Here is a 19,075-nt window from a genome sequence, read left to right on the forward strand (position 1 = left end):
GGAGTACTAAGCTGTACCCTTTTCATAGTAAAAATGACCTCTCTGCGGTCATTCATTCCAACAAACACATTTTATTCTGTCTACTTTGATGATGTTTTGATAGGCTTCAGATCCTGTAATTTTGCAGTATCTGAGCGGCATATACAGGTAGGTCTCAGTAAGCTGTCAACCTGGGCCAATGAGAATGGGTTCAAATTAAAACCTCAGAAAAGCTCCTGCATTCTTTTCTCAAAAAAGAGAAGCCTAATTCGTCCCCCTGATGTTCATATACAAGGGCACTAAATTTTCTTAAACAAAGAACAAAAATTTTTTGGTGTGATCTTAGACTCAAAGCTGACTCTTATATCCCACATGAAATACCTGAAAAACAAATGTCTTAAAATTATGAATATTCTTAAAATACTGTCACACACAGCATGGGGCAGTGATACAGAATGCCTTATAAAACTTTACAAAGCCTCATACGCACACGCTTAGACTATGGCTCTGTGACTTACCGTTCTGTAATTGCTTTCAAAATGCTCGATCCAGTTCATAATCTTGGTATCCGGCTGGCTACTGGAGCAGTCGGAACAAGTCCAGTAGAGAGCCGTTATGTGGAATGTGACGAATGGTCCCTCCACTTACAAAGGACATATTTAAGCTTTGTGTACTTTCTTAAAATATATCCGATCCACAGCATCCCACTTACACCACTCTAAATGATGTGAGGTCAGGCGTGCTGTATGCACACCGACCTGCAGTGGGACAGCCGTTCTCATTACGGGTGAAAAACCTAAGTGAAGAAATGAATGTCCCCCTTCAGCATGTTTTACTGCCCCCTGCGAGGCTTTTGCCACCATGGCAGTGGCAGGTATTAGTGTGTGACATGTCTTTTATGAAGATAACTAAGCACACCCCAGAAGTACACATACAAATGCACTATCAAGAACTAAAGTCCAAGTACTCGTGCCCTCAATTTTTCACAGATGCATCAAAATCCAATGTGGGCGTGTCCTATGCTGCAGTGGGTTCTGCACTTGTCTGTATTTGTGAATTTAAATGTTCCTGGCATGTGTCTTGCTCGGCGCACACCGAGACAGCTGCAAGACGTTTCCAAAACTCATCACGCCTGGGGCTGCAACCAAAGACAATTCCCAGCCAACAATAGAATTCATAAGTCCAAGAAACTTTCTGCTTAGTGACCATGTGGCAAGTGCAGTGAATTTTTCTGTGCTTTGGATAACGCTCAAGGGCATGTTTTACTCTTGGGCTGATAGAGTAACTTTCTTGTATCCAATAATGTTTAGGCTCCAAAACGGTCAAGCAGTTTTTATTTTAAAATTGGCCCCGTATCTGCATGTTTAACTGCAAATGACGTCGAAAGATAATAGTCTTGTGTGTGGAGAGAGTGTACAAAACGTTTATTTAATGTTCTGTGCAAAAAAAAACGATGAATAATATTCTGGAGGTGCTGCGTTAGAGTGCCTCGATGTGTACAGTGGAGGCGAACGAGCGCATCGAGGCACATCACACGTGAGACATGAGCGCTATCGGGCATTTATCTTGGAAAACTAAGCACGTGAGACATGAGCGCCCGTCTCAGAGGTGATAAGGTGTAGAACGCAAGGCGGTGGGTAGATGCCACCACCGTGTCGTCTCAGCAAATCGTTGGAAACGCTTGCCTTTTCGTGCAAGTGTTGCATTGTCAGTGCAGCGTGATAAGCGTTGCAGTCCTTAGAATGTCTTATGTATGCCTTTTCTAGTATAAAGAGATACATACAGAAGATTGACGTGTAGTTATTGTGCCTCAGATTTGTGCAATAATTGCTTCTTAATTGACAATTGCACAAGTATGAACGCTGAAACTTGAGCAATATTGATGGGCACTGCGAAAGGGGTTGGCCGTTCGGGGTATCGTTTCTGCAGACCAACAGACAAGTCCACAGACAGGCCAAAATTTTTGCGCCGAAGGTCCCCAAGAAAGACTATCATCCTTAAAAATTCTAAATGTTATGCATAGATTCTGGTGGTTTAAGACTATTTCAAGAAGTGTCGGTTAACAAACTTAACAACCAAAATGTATTTTTAGTATTTCTAATGATAAAATACCTCTTCCGTGACAAAGGTGTCACCACAGATGTTTCTGAGGTATTTGTTTCAAATAAGCACAAGGTAATCTCTGTTAATTGTCACCTTTAATCATTTTTTATCAAGAGGCTATGGCTCCATATTTCACTATTGGCTTTGTCTACTGAATACGGTCAGGTTATTCATCGATGATATTTAAAATTCTGTGTTGGTTTATATTTTTATTATGCTTGAATAGTTTGTAGAACGTCGTGCTTTTATTGGTTGTCTGTCATGAACGCAGTGCCTTTTTTAAAATTGCTTTTTAAAACACCTGCTCCAGCAGCCCGTATTGCTGCTATGAAACACATTTTTGCCCGCTCGAAAACCTGCTCCAAAATAGCCTAAGCCAGTAATATCTCTGTCATAATCATATGTGGCTTTTGGGACTATAAACTTCAGATATTAATTAAATATTCAATTCTAATATTACCTGGTCGCCTGCAGGTGCCTTTTCAAACAGGAATTTCACATGCTGCTTATTTCTTGCTCCACGGTAACGGATAATTACATTTCCAAGCTAATGGCATTTTGGTTCAAAGCGAATTCGAATAGTTGTTAGGTGTCCGAAGAACAAAACTGAGCAGTTCAAAGTTGGTTTATGCAAAAAATTTTTATTTTTGAGGTTTCAACATACAAAGAAATCACAAATAATCCTGTAATAACATATCTTAACCAGTAAAAAATTTGTATGTATATAGACTAGTTGTAGAAGGTGCTCCCTTCTACACAGATAACAAACCTACAACACACACACATACATGAAACATCACAGAAAACCATTTGGTAATATATTTCAAGTAAAAAAAATAATGGCATTTAGACTAGCAGCTCCACATGCAGTGAAAAAGATGCCACCTTCTACTAGTTAAAATGCTACATCACACAGAAAAAAAAAAGACCGTTTGATAACATGTTTCAAGAAAAAAGTATCACAGCTCTACATGCATGTAAAACTTGTTGCCTTCTACAGTTAACAAAATGAAAGTCAAAAGTTATCATGTGGAAAAACTAGTTGCTCCACATGCTGGGTAAGAAGGTGCTCCCGTCTGCAGGTCACAATGGCGCCCGCTGTTGAAAATAACCTTTCGCTTGTTGTCTGGGTTGCTGGCACTGAGAGGTATCTGCGGGCTACCCTTACAAGGGACGGGTGAAGGTGGCTGCCTTTGCTCTTCCACCAATCGAGTGGGTCCTCACAGCGAGGGAGGAGGGGAGCTCTCAGGTAGTTCCGAACATCATCTTTGATGGAAGGACCAGTTCTCTTAGAACCATCTGATGCAATACCAGCAAAGCACGTACCCCCACACAGAAGCATCTTGGGAGCTATCTCAACCTGTATCACTCTCAGTTGATGCTTCGCAGCCTAAAACTTGCAGTGTTCCCTCTGCTGCTTTTGTAAGAATAGCGCAGGCCCACTTCTTCTCTGCCCTTTCCGTATAGCAGGCATCCTTAAACCTTGGGTCTAGCAACATCGCTAGGGCTGTATCCTCAGATGTCTTGACACCAGGAAACCTTGCCTTGATGCTGCGTGCCATGCAAGTACAATGCCAGTGCACTCCAGCAATGGAATTACTTGAGACAACGTGGGATATTTGTCCCCAGATAGCTCTGTTGTGGCTTGAGCAAGCGGATCGAGTACGTTCACAGCGGCAGTCATCAGCTTCCATTCAGCTGCAGTGAGGTTATCAACCGCATCGCACTTTGAAAGCTCCACGGTGATTGGTTTGCGAAGCTTGAGCAGCCTAGTCATCATCTGATGCTCGCTATTCCAACGCGTCGGAACATCTTGCACCACTTCCAGGGCATTCAGCTGCATTTCCCTTTGTACTTCCACAAGGCGCGCCCGAGCCTTTGAGCTTTGCTTATACCGGCCAACGATAGCCCTGTCCTTCGTGCCCAGTTGGGAAAATCCAGGTACATCCCGCTTGATATCACTCAGGCACATCCCGCTTGACATCACTCAGGCACAACTGTAGCGTGTGCCCGAAATATTTTATGCCTATCCAAGGCGACTGTGTAATTGCTGCAGTGAAATTTTTTCCATTATCTGTAACTACATACACCGGTACAGTACCTGGATCGGGAAGAGCCCACTCCTTCATCACACTTTTTAGAAACAGCACAAAGTTTTTGGCTGTGTGAGCATCTGCCATTTCTGTACATGCCAGTGCGTGCACATGAAGTTGAAATGAGCTGTCCATGATGTGGCATGTTACCGACAAGTAGCTTTCATTAGCACGCGATGTCCAACTGTCCGTTGTTATTGAAATGGCCTCGACTCCACCGTCAATCACCGCCTGAAGGCTGTGCATCAAGTTTTGCTTCTTCGAAGCATAGAGCTCCAGGATTATTGCTCGGGAAAACGTTGTCCGCGACGGCATGACGTACTCGGGCATAGCAGCATTCATAACGGCCACAAAGCCCGGCTCCTCAACAACATTGTAGGAATGCATCCCGCGCACTATGAATCCGGCAATGGCCTATGTCATTTGCTGTGCTTCTGGCGCCGTATGTTTCAGCTTCGGCTTGAACCGGTCAGCAACTGAGGGCTGCTGCTCGTCAGGCTTAGCAGTAGACTTCACGCTTTTCCGTGCACGTTTCTTTTCGTATGTCACGAAGACATCCGGGTGCCTCTTTAAATGCGTTGCCAGAGTAGTCGTAGTCCCCGTTGGTGTTTTCAGAATGGAGTGGCACTTCAGACAATGAGCTTCTTGGCCAGGCGGGACCTTTACAAAAAAGTTCCATATCGGGTTGGCACCTGTGGACGCATTGGCCATGTCACTTGACCGAAGTAACTGATGCACACTGAAGCTCAGGCGTGGAGTGCAATCAACAGCTGCTCACTGCACGCGTGCCACACGGTAACCAAACAATGAAACGGGAGCCTTGACGAACGTGCGCGTGTTAGATGGATACGACAATGCTCTGAATGTGGCTTAGCTTGTCTTGGCTCCAGATGTAGCCGAGATGTAGGCCTGATGTCACTGGCACTGCGGCTTGCCAAACGAAACCGAAACTCCTGATAAAACTTGCACGCAGTTTTGAAATTCGTTCACCCCGAATACTTCAAAATATCAGAAATTTTAAATTTGGGTCGAAGCGAATTCGAATACTCTAATATTCGTTCGAATATTCGAAGGGCTCGAATATTCGCACAAGCCTAGTAAAATATTTTTTTAACATTCTGAAATTTAGATGGTTGGAAGCACCATCCATTGCGTGTTTTGATTCTCGAACACGCTAAGCTGTATGCCAAACTCGTTTTGCACAATGCGGCCCTTGAAAAAGGTTGTTTTGTTTATACAGTCGATCCGAGTACAGTCAAACTCCGCTCCAACGAACTCTGATACGGCGAAATTTTCGCTTCAACAAACCTTTTTTGATTCCCCGTCCTCATCCCATGGGCTTTTATGTATTAAATCTTCCTCCACAATGAACCACTTTTCTTATTGTTCTCCTAGTTCAACGAAATTTTTCTTGGACACCATTTACTTCAACAGCCTCAAATCGAACCACGCTAACTAATAAATTGAAGCGACAACACCTTTTATTGTTAAAAATGGCACGAAAAAAAATACACACGACAGCGGTTGCCTATGCATTATTTTTTTTTTCTCTGTCATGCTGTCTCCAACGGGAAATTGTTATTATCTGGCCAGCATTCAGTCTATATTAAGCATTTTCTTGGTTATCTGACAGCTAAAGTTATTGTAATTGCACCAAAGTTGACCAAAGTTCACATAATTTGCCCAATGCTGCAAAACCATGACACCATAAGGGACGCCATTGTTTGTGGTTCATGACGATGCTCCGCAGCATTTCGTGATGCATAGAGTTATGCCATGAAAACCTGCGAGCTTGGCCAGCCGAACAGAGTCCACACGTTGGATATTGGCTGCCGGCTCATCTTTTCTTTCACGTGCTCTGTGGCATTAGCCGTGTGAGTCCTAGTTTGTCCCCGCCTCGTCTGGTTTGCTCAGTAGTCCAACCCCTTGTTAGCTCCAACCTGCATATATTTTTTCCTCAGTCTATGGCAGAGAGAGCTTGTGATGTCACCACAGAGTAAGAAACAGAAGTTTCTTTCGCTGGTGCAGAAGGTGAAAATAATTGCCGCAGCAGCAGCAGGACGACAAAAGGGATGCATTGCTGAGTAATACGGTATCTCGCCGAGTCCGCTGTCGACGATACTGAAGTGAAGCAACCATCTTAAATGCGCTAGTATCGGGCACACCTGCCCAACGAAAGAAGACAAGCTAGACAGCCCATTAAGAACTTGACAAAGCAGTGTATGCCTGCTTTTGGGAAACGAGGGCAAAGAAGATACCGATCAGCGGTAGCCTAATTCAGGAGGAAGCCCTGAACTGCGCCTGCGTTTTAGGCATCAACGAAAACTTCAAGGCAATGCCATTGCTCGTGCAAAAGTGCCAGCATTCAAAAATAAGGGATTTCTTTAAGTTTTGGAAATAAACTGGTATCTAGTGTCATGCATATCTTTTTCTCTCTATTTATCGCTTTTGTCGCGATCACAAAATTCATGCTACAGCGAAATTTCTTGCTATCTCCGTGAATTTTGTTTGAGCAGAGTTTGACTGTATATCGAACTTGGATATATCAAATTATTGGCTATATTGAACAGTTGAGAAATCTCCTTGAATTTCCCATGCAAAAGTATGGGACCGCTGCACCCATTTATCGAGCTCCCTCACTGCGGGGCATCAGCTATATTGAACGCTGTGCTTCGCTGAAGCCCAGAAAGTGCATTTTTTCTAGCAAATATTGATCAATTTTCGGCCGCAATCTAACAAGTTGTGATCTCTTTTCGTGCGCAGGTAATGAAAAGGTGGTGTTATTTTATTGCGCTGATCTGGTTCTGTTATGTCCGGTGTTGTCGTCGGCCCATAGACGTACGCGTTGGTCGCGGTAGTCCAAAAAGCTCAGACAGCCTCGAACGGTTAAAAACAAGTTTATTCCTATTCGGATGGAGGCGGCGGCCGAACTGCCGGGGGAAACGAACGGTGGCTCGTTTGCGCCGAGCGGGGGAAGGGGAGGAGTCAACATCTGGAAGCAGTTTCAGCATCCGATCATTTGCGGGTTCGGAGGCTCGCTCGTGACACAGGGGTGCTTGGAACACAACATCTCCTCCCTCCTTAGATTGTCGCTTGGAAGCGATCTGGGGGCCGCCGTGGGCGCGTGGACGCTCTGGACGCACTAGGAAGAGAAGCCTCCGCTCGCTGGGTGTCGTTTCTCTTGTGTTCAGGGCCGGCGGGCGGCGGCGCCGATTTATCTGGTGCGAGATGCCAGGCTAAGTGGAACGAAGCTTCCGTCGAGGTGGCTGCTTGAATGGGAGGTTCCCTTGGCAAATTACCTGAACGGCGTAGCTCATTAAGGTGGCGGCGTGTGGCCTTTCCACCAATGTCGACGAGCCATGACCGCAAACCTATGCGTTTGAGTGCCGTCGCTTCAACCCAGCCGGGCTTTCTGTGGAACTGGCGGGCATATACGCGCTGTCCACTTTCAATTCTCCTGCTATGCGGGAGCTTTTCTTCCTTCGACGGTGCTTTCGCTGAGGGCTCCGGGACAATTGCTGTCAGCTGGGTTCTCATTTCTCGTCCGAACATCAATTTCGCTGGCGTTTGATCAGTAGTGCTTTGAACAGTGTTGTGCTGTCTGAAGAGAAAGCGCGCGATGCGGCGTTGCATTGTCCCAGTCTGGTCTTTAGTAAGGGCGCGCTTTAGCTCAGCCACGTAGCGCTCGGCTTGTCCGTTCGTAGCCAGGTGGTAAGGAGCTGATGTAACAGATGAGAAGCCGTTGTCGCTGTAAAACTTGAGAATCTCCGTGGACACAAACAGAGTGCCGTTGTCCGAGACCACCTTGCGCGGTAGGCCAAACGTTGCAAACAACGACTGCAGAGTGTCGATAACTTCTGCCAATGTCGTTGTAGCCATTTGTTTTACCTCCAGCCACCTGGTGTATGCGTCTACAACCACCAGGAACGAACACCCTTCGATAGGTCCAGCAAAATCAATGTGCAGGGTGTGCCAAGGCGTGTCTGGTCTTTCCCATTCAGGAATAGGGGCTTTTGGCGGGCTTCTGTGGTTGCATTGGCAAGGCTGGCAATCGTGAACTGTTAATTCTATATCATGGTCGATACCAGGCCACCACATATAACTTCTGGCGCACTTTTTCATGGCAACAATGCCTCGATGACCTGCGTGAACAAGCGACATGGCCTGTTCGCGAAGTGCCGCTGGAATTACAACTCTTGATCCCAAGGTGACGCAACCGCGATGAATGCTTAACTCCGCAGCTCGCTTGCGGTAAGCGTTGAAGTGTTCACCCTTTAGCTTCTGCACGTTGCCTTCTTGTATATCTGCGTAGACTTCCTTCAAGACAGTGCACTCCTGCGTTGATGCTGCTATTGTGTCAGCTGTTAGCGGAGGGTTCGGCAGCGCCTCGAACATGAGTATATCACCCGGCGGGGGTGGTTCATCTATTGTGGTGTCTAGCGGCAGGCGGCTTAGTGCGGCGGCGTTCTGGTGTTTCTTCCCCGTGCGATGTACGAGTTCGTAATCGTACGCCAACATCTTGATGCACCATCGTGTCATTCGCGGCGACAATGTCTGTGGCATTGGCTTTTGGGGACCCATAATACCCAATAAGGGCCGGTGATCTGTTATGAAAGTCACTTTCCTGCCGGTAATATACTGCCGAAAGTGATCTGCTGCATAGACAATGGCAAGTCCCTCTTTATCTAGCTGGGAATAATTCCTCTCTGCCTGCGATAGGGTGCGCAAAGCAAAAGCGATCGGGGCTTCCCGTCCCTGGTCGTCAACTTGGGAGAGGACTGCTCCCACTCCGTGTGGTGATGCGTCACAGGCTAGCAGTAGGAATCTCCTTTCGTCGTAGTGTCGCAGAACAGTAGACTTGCGAAGTAGTTGCTTAAGGGCAACAAATGACTCTTGGTGGCGTGACGACCAAGTCATGGGACTTCTTTCTGCAGGAGCTGATATAGATCGTTGGCCACTGTAGCTCGATGTTCTAAGAACCGGTCGTAGAACGTCCATAGCCCCAAAAACGACTGCAGTTCTTGCTTGTTAGTAGGCGCTCGTGCTTCGGTGATTGCACGCACTTTGTCTTCAGTGGGATGGATACCCTGCGCGTCAATTTGATGTCCAAGAAACTTCACTTCAGGCACCGCGAAAACACATTTTTCTTTACTGATGCGCAAATTAGCATTTGCTAGCCTTTCCAAAATGAGCTCCAAGCGTTCTGTGTGCTCTTCATTGGAGGCGCCACCGACAATAACATCGTCCAAGTAGACCAAACACCTGGGATCCCGCTAAGTGTAGACTCCATAAATTTCTGGAAGATTGCTGGCGCTGCAGATATTCCGAATGGTAGCCTTTTAACTTTGTAAAGACCCTTAATAGTGTTTATCGTGAGCAGTTCAGACGTTGATTCGCTCACCTTCAGCTGCTGGTAGGCTTGTATCAAGTCCAAGGTGCTGAAGATTTTTCCACCACGAAGCGTGCTAAAAACCTCTTCCGTTGTCGGCAGTGGGTAGGAAGATGCTTTTGTCGCCGGGTTGACAGTGCTCCGGTAGTCTCCGCAGAAGCGTAGGGTACCGTTCTTCTTTCGGACGACAACGAGTGGTGTAGCCCATTCCGAATGTTGAGTCGGTTCGATGATCCCTTGTTCCTGCAGTCGGTCTAGCTCATTCTCGACTGACGTTCGTAGGGCGAAAGGCACCGACCTAGCTTTCAAAAATTTCGGCGTCGCATCCTCCCGCAGCTCCAGTGTGACTGGAGGTCCGTTGTTCCCTGGTATTTCTTCGGAGAAAACTGCTTTGTACTTATCTTGAAGCTGCTCCACTGACGGATAACTGGGTGTGTGGTGAACTCCGCCAATGACCACTCCAAGGGGGGTGAACCAATTTCGTCCTAAAAGGCTTCATCCAGAACCGTGGACGACTAGTAAGGGGAGCTGATGGGTCTGCCCGTTGTAGTACACGTCTACGTTGGCACAGCCCAGCAGTGGAAGGGAATGTCCGGACCACATTCTCAGCTGCGTGTCGTCTTGCAGGAGAGCTGGCGCCTTCTCACGCCAAGTAGCGCGAAAAGTGTCCTCGCTGATGAGCGTACATGCTGCTCCGGAATCCACCTCAAACCTGATAGGGCGCTGGTGTACCATAATTTCAGTTGTAATCTTCGGTCTCGTTCCGAGGTTCACAACGGCGTTTAAGTCATATAATGCCGATGACGTTAGTGCTGTTCGGCTTGTATCTTGCGTCTGGCCCTCCTGTGCGTCGACATTGTTGTTCCGTTGCACTGAAGTCTTCGGTCCGAGCTGTTTGCGCTTCGAGATGCATGCCCTTTCAATGTGTCTCAGTTTTTGGCAAAATTGCAGGTCGCTGTCTTGTATCGACATACCTGGGGGTCATGCATGTCGTCGCATCGCCAACAGCGCTGTGTCTTTCTGCTTGATTTCGCCTTAGACGTGGAATGACCTGACTGCTGACTGGTGTGATGCACCGGCTCGACGTTCCGTCGAATATCCCTCTGCTGGTGACCGGCGCTCTCCGCTCGTTGACCGATGTCGTAGGCTTTGGAGAAGGTGAGACCCATCTCCGCGAACAGGCGTTGTTGTAGGCCTGCGTCACGCAGTCCGCTCACAAAACGGTCACGCAACATAACGTCCAAGGGGAGCATAGTGGTGTTAGCAGGTGTGGCAGTCGATCCTCCCTCCTGCGCAGTAGCTGCAGCTGTCGCGGACAACGTCCCGAAATTGCAGTCAGCAGCGAGCTTTTTGAGAGCCGCTACGTATTCGGCCACTTTTTCGCCTTCCAGTTAGTCTCGCCGTTGGAAGCGGGCTCGATAGTAGACCTCCGATGGCCTTAGGTCATAGTGCTCTTGTAGCGCTGTTACGATGTCGTCGTAGTCAACGGCTGCTGGAGTGCGTGGCTGAATCAGGGCACAGACTGTGTTGTATGTCTGCTCCCCACACAGCGTTAGCAGGTTGGCCCTCTTCATTGCTGCATCAGTGATGTTGTTAGCCTCAAAGTAAAATTGCAGGCGTCCAAACCACGATGACCATGATGAGCCGTTGAAGTCGGGTAGCCGATTTGGGAGCCCGTGCGTAGCCATAGCTTGTAGCTTGTCAATATCGTTGCGTAGCGTTGGTCCAAATCCACTTCCTCGTCGCCACTGTTATGTCCGGTGTTGTCGTCGGCCCATAGGCGTACGCATTGGTCGCGGTAGTCCAAAAAGCTCAGACAGCCTCGAACGGTTAAAAACAAGTTTGTTCCTATTCGGATGGAGGCGGCGGCCGAACTGCCGGGGGAAACGAACGGTGGCTCGTTTGCGCCGAGCGGGGGAAAGGGAGGAGTCAATATCTGGAAGCAGTTTCAGCATCCGGTCCTTCGCGGGTTCAGAGGCTCGCTCATGACACAGGGGTGCTTGGAACACAACAGGTTCATTTGGTGGCACTTGCAAGTGCGCCAATATCCCTGATAAGCGATCTGCAGGTCTTAACGTGGCGGCATAGTGTTTCTCAAAAAGACCAATTACCAAGGACGGAATGCAAAGTGACTCGGCGATTTCATTGCAATGTTCGCATTCCCTTCCTTGTTTGTTAGCGCACAATAGCACACGAGCCTGAAAAAGCATGGCTTTCGATATGAACGACCTCGTCTCGGAGGCTGTGTTTTTTTTTTTTTTTTAGCTTTTTGCATCAAAGCAGTGGCTGCTAGCGCCAGAGGCGTAAGTGACATAGATATCGCCAACATGTCAACTGTGAAAACTCCATAGAGTTATATAGAGTTAATATACTAACTCTATGAGAGACTTGATGTTGTCCTATGCGCTTTCTCGCCGCGTTCCTGATCAAACCTCATTCTGTAGTTGAGGGGAACCTTGACCCACACTTAGCGACAAAAATCATGAGTGGTGCTTGAAGCGACGTCAAGTAAAGCAAGACCATCATAAAGTTTCCTTGCCAGCCAGGTGATGACTACGGGTGCGTCATGATCGCTGGCGTACGGTCCTCAGTGAATTCTTGGACTTCTCAGCGTTGGAAGCATCATCTCGGACAGTGAGCTACTTTATAGGTACAGATGACAACGTGGATGTTTCAGACTGCATTGATGCTGAGATCATGGCTGCCGTTGGCGGTGCCGCGGAAGTGTACCCGGGTGACTATTAATATGCCAAAGCCATCGCTGCCGCCGCTAACCTAACTTTTGCCACGCGACAAAGCTTGCATCGGCATTCTACGACAATCAACGCTGTTGAGCCCGAAGGAGTTCTTTGAAAAGCTTCAGTGATATGGAGGATGACTGAAACTTCACGGCGTGCAAGGGTAAAAACAAGTAATATTGAAAGATGAGCCTGTTGGTATGAGTGCATCGTGACTTATTTTTAGCGCACACTGACACCCAGAAAAAAAAAAAAAAGAAGGGTACAACACCAACGTTACCATCAACTGAAGGTTTTTATTCAGAAAAGGATCATTTATATATCAATGTAGTTACCCTCTGCCCACGCGCATCGTCGAAAGACAAGCTTATAGTAGGCTTGTGCAAATAGTGAATTTTAGGTTCGAAGCGATTAGTGATTTTGATCGAATAATTTCAAATCGACTTCGAATGGTACGTATGACATATAAAAAATAGAGAATATTTATCATGACCTAACTAACCTGCCCAATATTTCTTTTGAATTAAAATAAAGGCTCTATGCAAGCGCCTTTTTTTTTTCGTTCAAAGGAAGTCAAAACAATATTTAGTAATAGTTTTGGCAGGATGCGAGTGATAACCTGTAAGACACTTATCATTTTAAAATTTATTATACTTTGAGCATATAAACAGTCATAACAAGCTTAATAAAATCAAGAATTGATTTGAGGGTAACATTTCCCTTTAAAAGGGCTCTGCAACACTTCTTCAAGTAGCCATAGAGCCAGTAAACATGCTTGTTACCTCACAAATTTACCGCCGCAAAGTTTCTAAAATCAGTCCAGCACAAGCGGAGTTCTAAAAAATTTCTAACACGCTGCAATTGCATTCTCTCTTCTCATCCCGACGAAATAGCTGGAAGCTAAGCAGGGAGGAAAGGCACGGCGAACTAAAAATACGTCCCATGCACCTCGTGTCGTACTGGTGGGCAAGTGGCAGCCTTCCGCGGCAGCCACGGCAACGACAAGCGCGCCATGCTCGAATCAGCCAATGGCTGTGACCAGAGCCGTGTATTCCTTTTTTGGCTGTGACAAGTGATTTTTGAACTTGTAGTGTCATTTGCCGATGGAAGAAAGCAATTTTTTGCTTTGAAAATATATTAAAAACTTTCTTTTTTAAGGCGGTGGCAGCGCCACTCTTTGGTTACTGCGCAAGTCTCTGCCCTTTACTTCACCAACCTGACACTAGGTGGAGGGAGCCAGACAACTGTAGTGCACACCACATTGATGGGCTCCATTTCTCCAAGATTAAACTGCATTTTTTACCAGCAAACTGTACATCGCTTATCCAGCCCCTTAATAGAGAAAGTATCAACAGTGTTAAATGTTCGTTCCGTCGGCGACTGATCCAACAACTGCTCCTGAACATCCGTGTGCAGCAAAATGCGAATGTCCACATTGTTCAAACAATTGAGATGCTTGAAGCGTCCCGGCAAGAAACCAGTGCCGAAATTGTGGCAAACTGCTTCTGCAAGGTCTGCATAACAAAAGAGGTTCAGGCTGATGAAATTCATCCCGGACAGGAGGTGCCTTCATGCCTGTCCGATCTCATCGAAGCTTGGATCTCGCTTCTCACGAATTGGGGGGCCCCGGATGACGTGCAGATATGTGATTTTTTATATGTGGACAACTGTACTGTAACAACTGAGGAGATGAAAGATGAGGCTCTGGCAGAAACTGTCCGAGACCGCAGTTACGACAACGAACCTTGGGAGGACGACTCTGCATGTGCAATGCCCTCTGCGAAGGAGGTGCTGACGCCATCAACATATTGTGCTGCACCGCGCGCTCTGTGGACGATGACGGAGCGGCGTTGTGTTCATTGATGTCGTACAAGCAGTCACTGCTGCCATTCATCATGGACAAGCAATAAACCAAACTCTCGCAGTTTTTTGTGAAATAAGTGTTTTGGGTGAGTTCTGCTGTCTGTTACCCTTTTCCTTACTCAAAGGGACCCACAATCGATATTTATGGTACCCGTTTTCTTGAGTGCAACGAAAAGCTTACTGGTCAGACCTTGTAACCACATAATGGTAACGCAGAAAACACCGTAGAGCATTCATAATCAGAATTTTTCGATTTGGGGTGATTATGCAGTCTTATAAAGACATGCTGCAAACAGTGGATGTGATCGCAATAGCGATTATAAGCCAGTGTAACGCCAGCAGTAATGAAAAGTGAAGACCTAAGTACAAACACGTAATGTTATGTTTGTCAAGCCTGCAGTCTCGCCACCACTGCTTTTTAGCGTGCTAAATTATTTTACAAGAGCTACAGCATTTTCCAGAGGCTTCTTATGCAAGTACTTTTGGTCGTGCACTGGTCGTTTTTTTTACTTTAGCCAAGTCGAGCTAAGCCAAGTCTTCGAAAATGAAACGCACGACGTCCGGCCATATTTGGACAGCTTTGATATGCTATTGCTGGACAATTTTAGCAATTTAGAGGAATAATTTTTGGCTCGCATGCGAGCGTAAAATTTGGCCCGCTATCAAGTAGCACCAGACCACCACATTTGGACAGATGACAGCAGTAGTGACGAATCTGACGAGCCGCCACCATTGCCACTACCAGCAGCATGCATGAAGCAATTCTCCACAGAGCAGTAGGTGGACGGCATTTCACGCGCCGCAGGCATCGCATTTAAAAGCTTGCATGCTTCCTGAACGCGCCCAACGTGACGAGAATCGAGCTACTTTGGAAACGACGCGTGCATGCGCAACTGCGCCTGTTTTCCTGCAGAGGCCACGAAAGCAGTGCCACTTTTCATGATGTACTTCTTTTACCTTGTAAGCCACATAGAAACAAACGAAAATGAACAATAACATACATATTCGAAATTTAAGCTCCTTTCTGGTGCGCTTTAAATAATCACAGCAAAGTTATTAGGACTTCATAATTGTGTTTCACGACTCTGGTGCTAGAGGCGCGACACGCCGGTTTTGGTTACTTTTCAACGCAATTTAAAACTATATAAATTCTACTCATATAGCGAAAAGTACGCTGTCACCTGTCACCATAATTCATGCACTTTTCCACCGGGATTTAATCACCCGTTCAGGCCAGTTGGGGGCCCCTTTAAGTGTTTTTTTTTTTTTTCAGATATTCGTATCGAACTTTTATATAACGAAATCCTCTTTATAATGAAATTTTTTAGGAATTTCTCAATTTTGCTCTAAGTTTAACTGTATCTGCAACTCCCGCGATTTACGTTATAAGCGGTCTCTGATGTATTTGGCTCTCGGATTCAGGAGGGCATTGACTGCATATTCATAACAATTTCTGAATATGTTCAAAATGCATTGCAGGGCCTCTTTAACATATATCTAGGCAATATTGAAAGGAAATTTAGTTTCATTGGTGTCTGTCATCTATGGTATGTACCACATTTGGGCTGGTTCGTACGTGCTCAAGGAAGTCTGTCATCTGTCAAAGCCCAAATAGTTCGAGTGAAGTTAGGCTATGCCTGAATTCCTAGATTGTCTGCGGCAAGAGTAAGAGAAATGATTAAATGCTGATTAAATGCCTTTCAATTGTCCTCTCCCATGTGCAGAACCCGACGTATGTCCTGATGACCTATGTGAGTGGCGACGCTATCGACCTGATTGCAGACAAGACGGACAAGGAGGTGGTGGCCATGTGCATGCACGTGCTGCGCGACATCTTCCGTGACCAGGCAAGCTCCACGACATTTACAAAGAGGTTATCGAATCAAGTCTCACGTTGGATAGGCAAAGATGCAGAAGTGTAGCGAGAGCATAGGCTGAGAATGAATTTTACATTAAAAGCCCACATACAAAGTTGAAGCATCAAAACTGTATCAACACAGCAAGCATGTGTGTGGTAGGTATTAAAACCAAACCAAATCAAACAACATCCATATAGTTAATGAATAGTAGTGCAAGTTTCTTTAAAAGATTGCTACAATTTTGCAACATCCTAATTAGAAAAAAAGGTGGAAAACTAAATCGTGCGAGTATTCAAGCACTTTGAATATTCAAATAAATATTAAGGTAGAGTAGACTCTCAGTAAACGGAAATCTATTATACAGAACTACTACTTAAACGGAACTATTGCCTCTGAAATTCTTGGTTTAGGGCTTGCATTCTGCACCCATGTTGACCTTTCAGTGAACAGAACTTTTGTTAAATGGAACATATATTTCCGGTCTCCCTCAGGCTTCATTTACTGAGAGTCTACTGTATTCGAATCGGCTTCAATTCTATGAATTATGAGAAATTTCGAAGTAATTGAAACAGACAAATAGGTAAAAAATGATCCACTTGTAACTCCCCTGTAAAGCTGGTTTCACTGCAGGGGAAGTGTGCTACGTCATAAAAAATTTGTTCCTGGGCAAATTCGTACTGCCACGAAGCCTCATTTTAGGATTAAAAGAACATTTAACCCTCAGATTGATTCTTCTTTTGCTAAGTTTAAAAACCTTGTTTTTCCAGCTTATGTGCTCTAAGTATAAGTTAAACCTGGATATAGCAAAATCGATAAATTCTTGGGAAAATTCGCTATAAAGAAGATTTCGTTATATGCAGGTTTGGTGCAAAAATTCAGAAAATAAATGCACAAATTAAACTCAAGAGAGACTGAATGCAGAGCTTATCTAGAACTGATATCTAGTGGTAAAAAGCTTTGTTACTATTGCAATAGCAATGATATGCACACTCTCGGCGGGTTTCTGCTGTCAAAGCCATGTTCGATAACAAGTCAAAATTGATAACATGCCCCCGCACATCGTAACTTTAACGAGCGTGTATATGTGCGCAAGCGCTGCAGAAACATGGATCAAATCTGTCGACCCATTTCAATCGCCATTTCTATCGACCCATTTCTATCGCGCACAGGATGAGATCGCCTGCAGTTAGAACTGCCGTCGAGTGCTCTAACAGAAAGGAAACCACCTGTCTTGAACGAGCATGAAGAAACGCAGGGGGAGTATCGCTCAAGTAGCAACAATGAACTTTGATATTAAGGTTAGTCGCTATGTCGGCAAGTATCAGTGCACTTTCAACGCGATGGAACTGTGGGAAAAAAGCACTTCTCCCTGGAGCAGCCGTATTTGCTCACACCAGCGTTTTGCAGGAGTTCCGCGATGTCGGATCTAAGAGAGTTGGCTGCAAGCCTTACTCCATGCAACATTACAATTTTTTGCTCTCACATTCATTGCATTGCGTTCAGCGTGCCGTCATGTTGTTGCGAAAACTAATCAGCTAATTATTAAACTGACGAGCCTGCAAAATCGTGGCGCAAGGCGAGAGTGGGTGAAGAGTCAACACCAAAGATCTGTCGTCACCATGGTCTCACAGAGTTTCCATCAGCGCCTCATCTGGCATTCCCTCGGTGGTGACGACATGGTTTCCGCAATTTAAAGGGGCCAAAAACACTTTTTTGAATAACCATGAAATGAATTCACTGGAAAAGCTTATTGCCTCACAAATGCAATGCCGCGAAACTTTTAAAAATCCATCCAGTACAAGCGGAGTTACAAAGATTTGCCACACCCTGCAATCGCATTATCTCTCCTCTCGTCCCGACGAAAGCACTGGATGCTGAGTAGAGAGGAATGGGAGGGGCAAACAAAAAACGTCACGCGCGTCTCGTGACCTTGAGCACTTTTTTTCTTCTTTTTTCTCTTCGCATACGTGGCTTTCTCAGTGCGTTTGCGCGTGCACACGTGGAAAAGCGACGGCCTTCCGCTGCGATCTCTCTTACGAATGAGTGTGCCATGTTCAAATCAGCCAATGGCTGATAAATGGGCATTCCGCGAGTTATTTATGAGCGTCTTCCGTCATTTGTCGTGGGAAGAGAAAGCAATTTTTAGCTGACTTTGATAATTTATTGTGAATTTCAGGCCGCGTGCTGTGCTACAGCATTTGGTGATATATATATATATATATATATATATATATATATATATATATATATATATATATATATATGAGATCGAACAGACAATAATGCCAAGGAAGGTATAGGGGAAGTTATTAGGCCAATTGTAATGTAAATGAGAAGACAGAAAAGTGGGTGAAAATATAACTTGCCGTGGGCAGGATTCGAACCTGCGACCTTCGAATAACGCGTTCGATGCTCTACCACTGAGCTCCCACGACAGCTATCCCCCCAGCCACTTTATTGGGTATCTATGTCTGTCAATTTAAACGTGGGAGTGTCAGTAAGCGCCACTAGTAGCCATGGCGGCGAGTGTGGTACACTCTTTATGAGCCTGTTTGGCCTCACGTAGCACGTGAACTTATTTACTAACTGGCAGCTGACCAATTGTCCCCCGTATACAACCTAGAGGCACCAAGTCTGCCAGTAGGAGACCCTCGCTAATGAATAAGGGAAACAAGTGTATACTTAAGGGCTCGTTTTTCGTGTTCTACACAATATTAATGAGATCTAACAGACAGTAGTGCCAAGGAACGTATAGGGGAAGTTATTAGGCCAATTGTAATGTAAATGAGAAGAAAGAAAAGTGGGTGAAAAGATAACTTGCCGTGGGCAGGATCCGAACCTGCGACCTTTGAATAACGCATTCGATGCTCTACCACTAAGCTACCACGACAGCTATCCCCTTAGCAACTTTATTGGGTATCTATGTCAATTTAAACATGGGATATTGGGTATCCCACGTTTAAATCCGTGAACAGTATCATTGAAGGGCGATATACTGAGCATGAAAGCTTACAGTGGCCATCGCATGCATTGTTAGTACCGTATGCACCT

At 45.7% G+C, this 19,075-nt stretch overlaps 1 protein-coding gene across 3 annotated transcripts in view; it reads left to right on the plus strand.

The window, feature by feature from the left end:
- Window positions 1-19,075, plus strand: part of LOC119170881 (lysine-specific histone demethylase 2) — a 215,402-nt gene that overhangs the window by 174,805 nt on the left and 21,522 nt on the right. For all 3 annotated transcript variants that reach the window (XM_037422162.2, XM_075886484.1, XM_075886483.1), the window contains one exon: window positions 15,890-16,012. In XM_037422162.2, coding sequence (XP_037278059.1) covers window positions 15,890-16,012 — 123 coding nt within the window. The remainder of the gene's footprint in view (window positions 1-15,889; window positions 16,013-19,075) is intronic.

This window comes from Rhipicephalus microplus, chromosome 2, assembly GCF_043290135.1.
Source record: "Rhipicephalus microplus isolate Deutch F79 chromosome 2, USDA_Rmic, whole genome shotgun sequence".
NCBI classification, from domain to species: domain Eukaryota; kingdom Metazoa; phylum Arthropoda; class Arachnida; order Ixodida; family Ixodidae; genus Rhipicephalus; species Rhipicephalus microplus.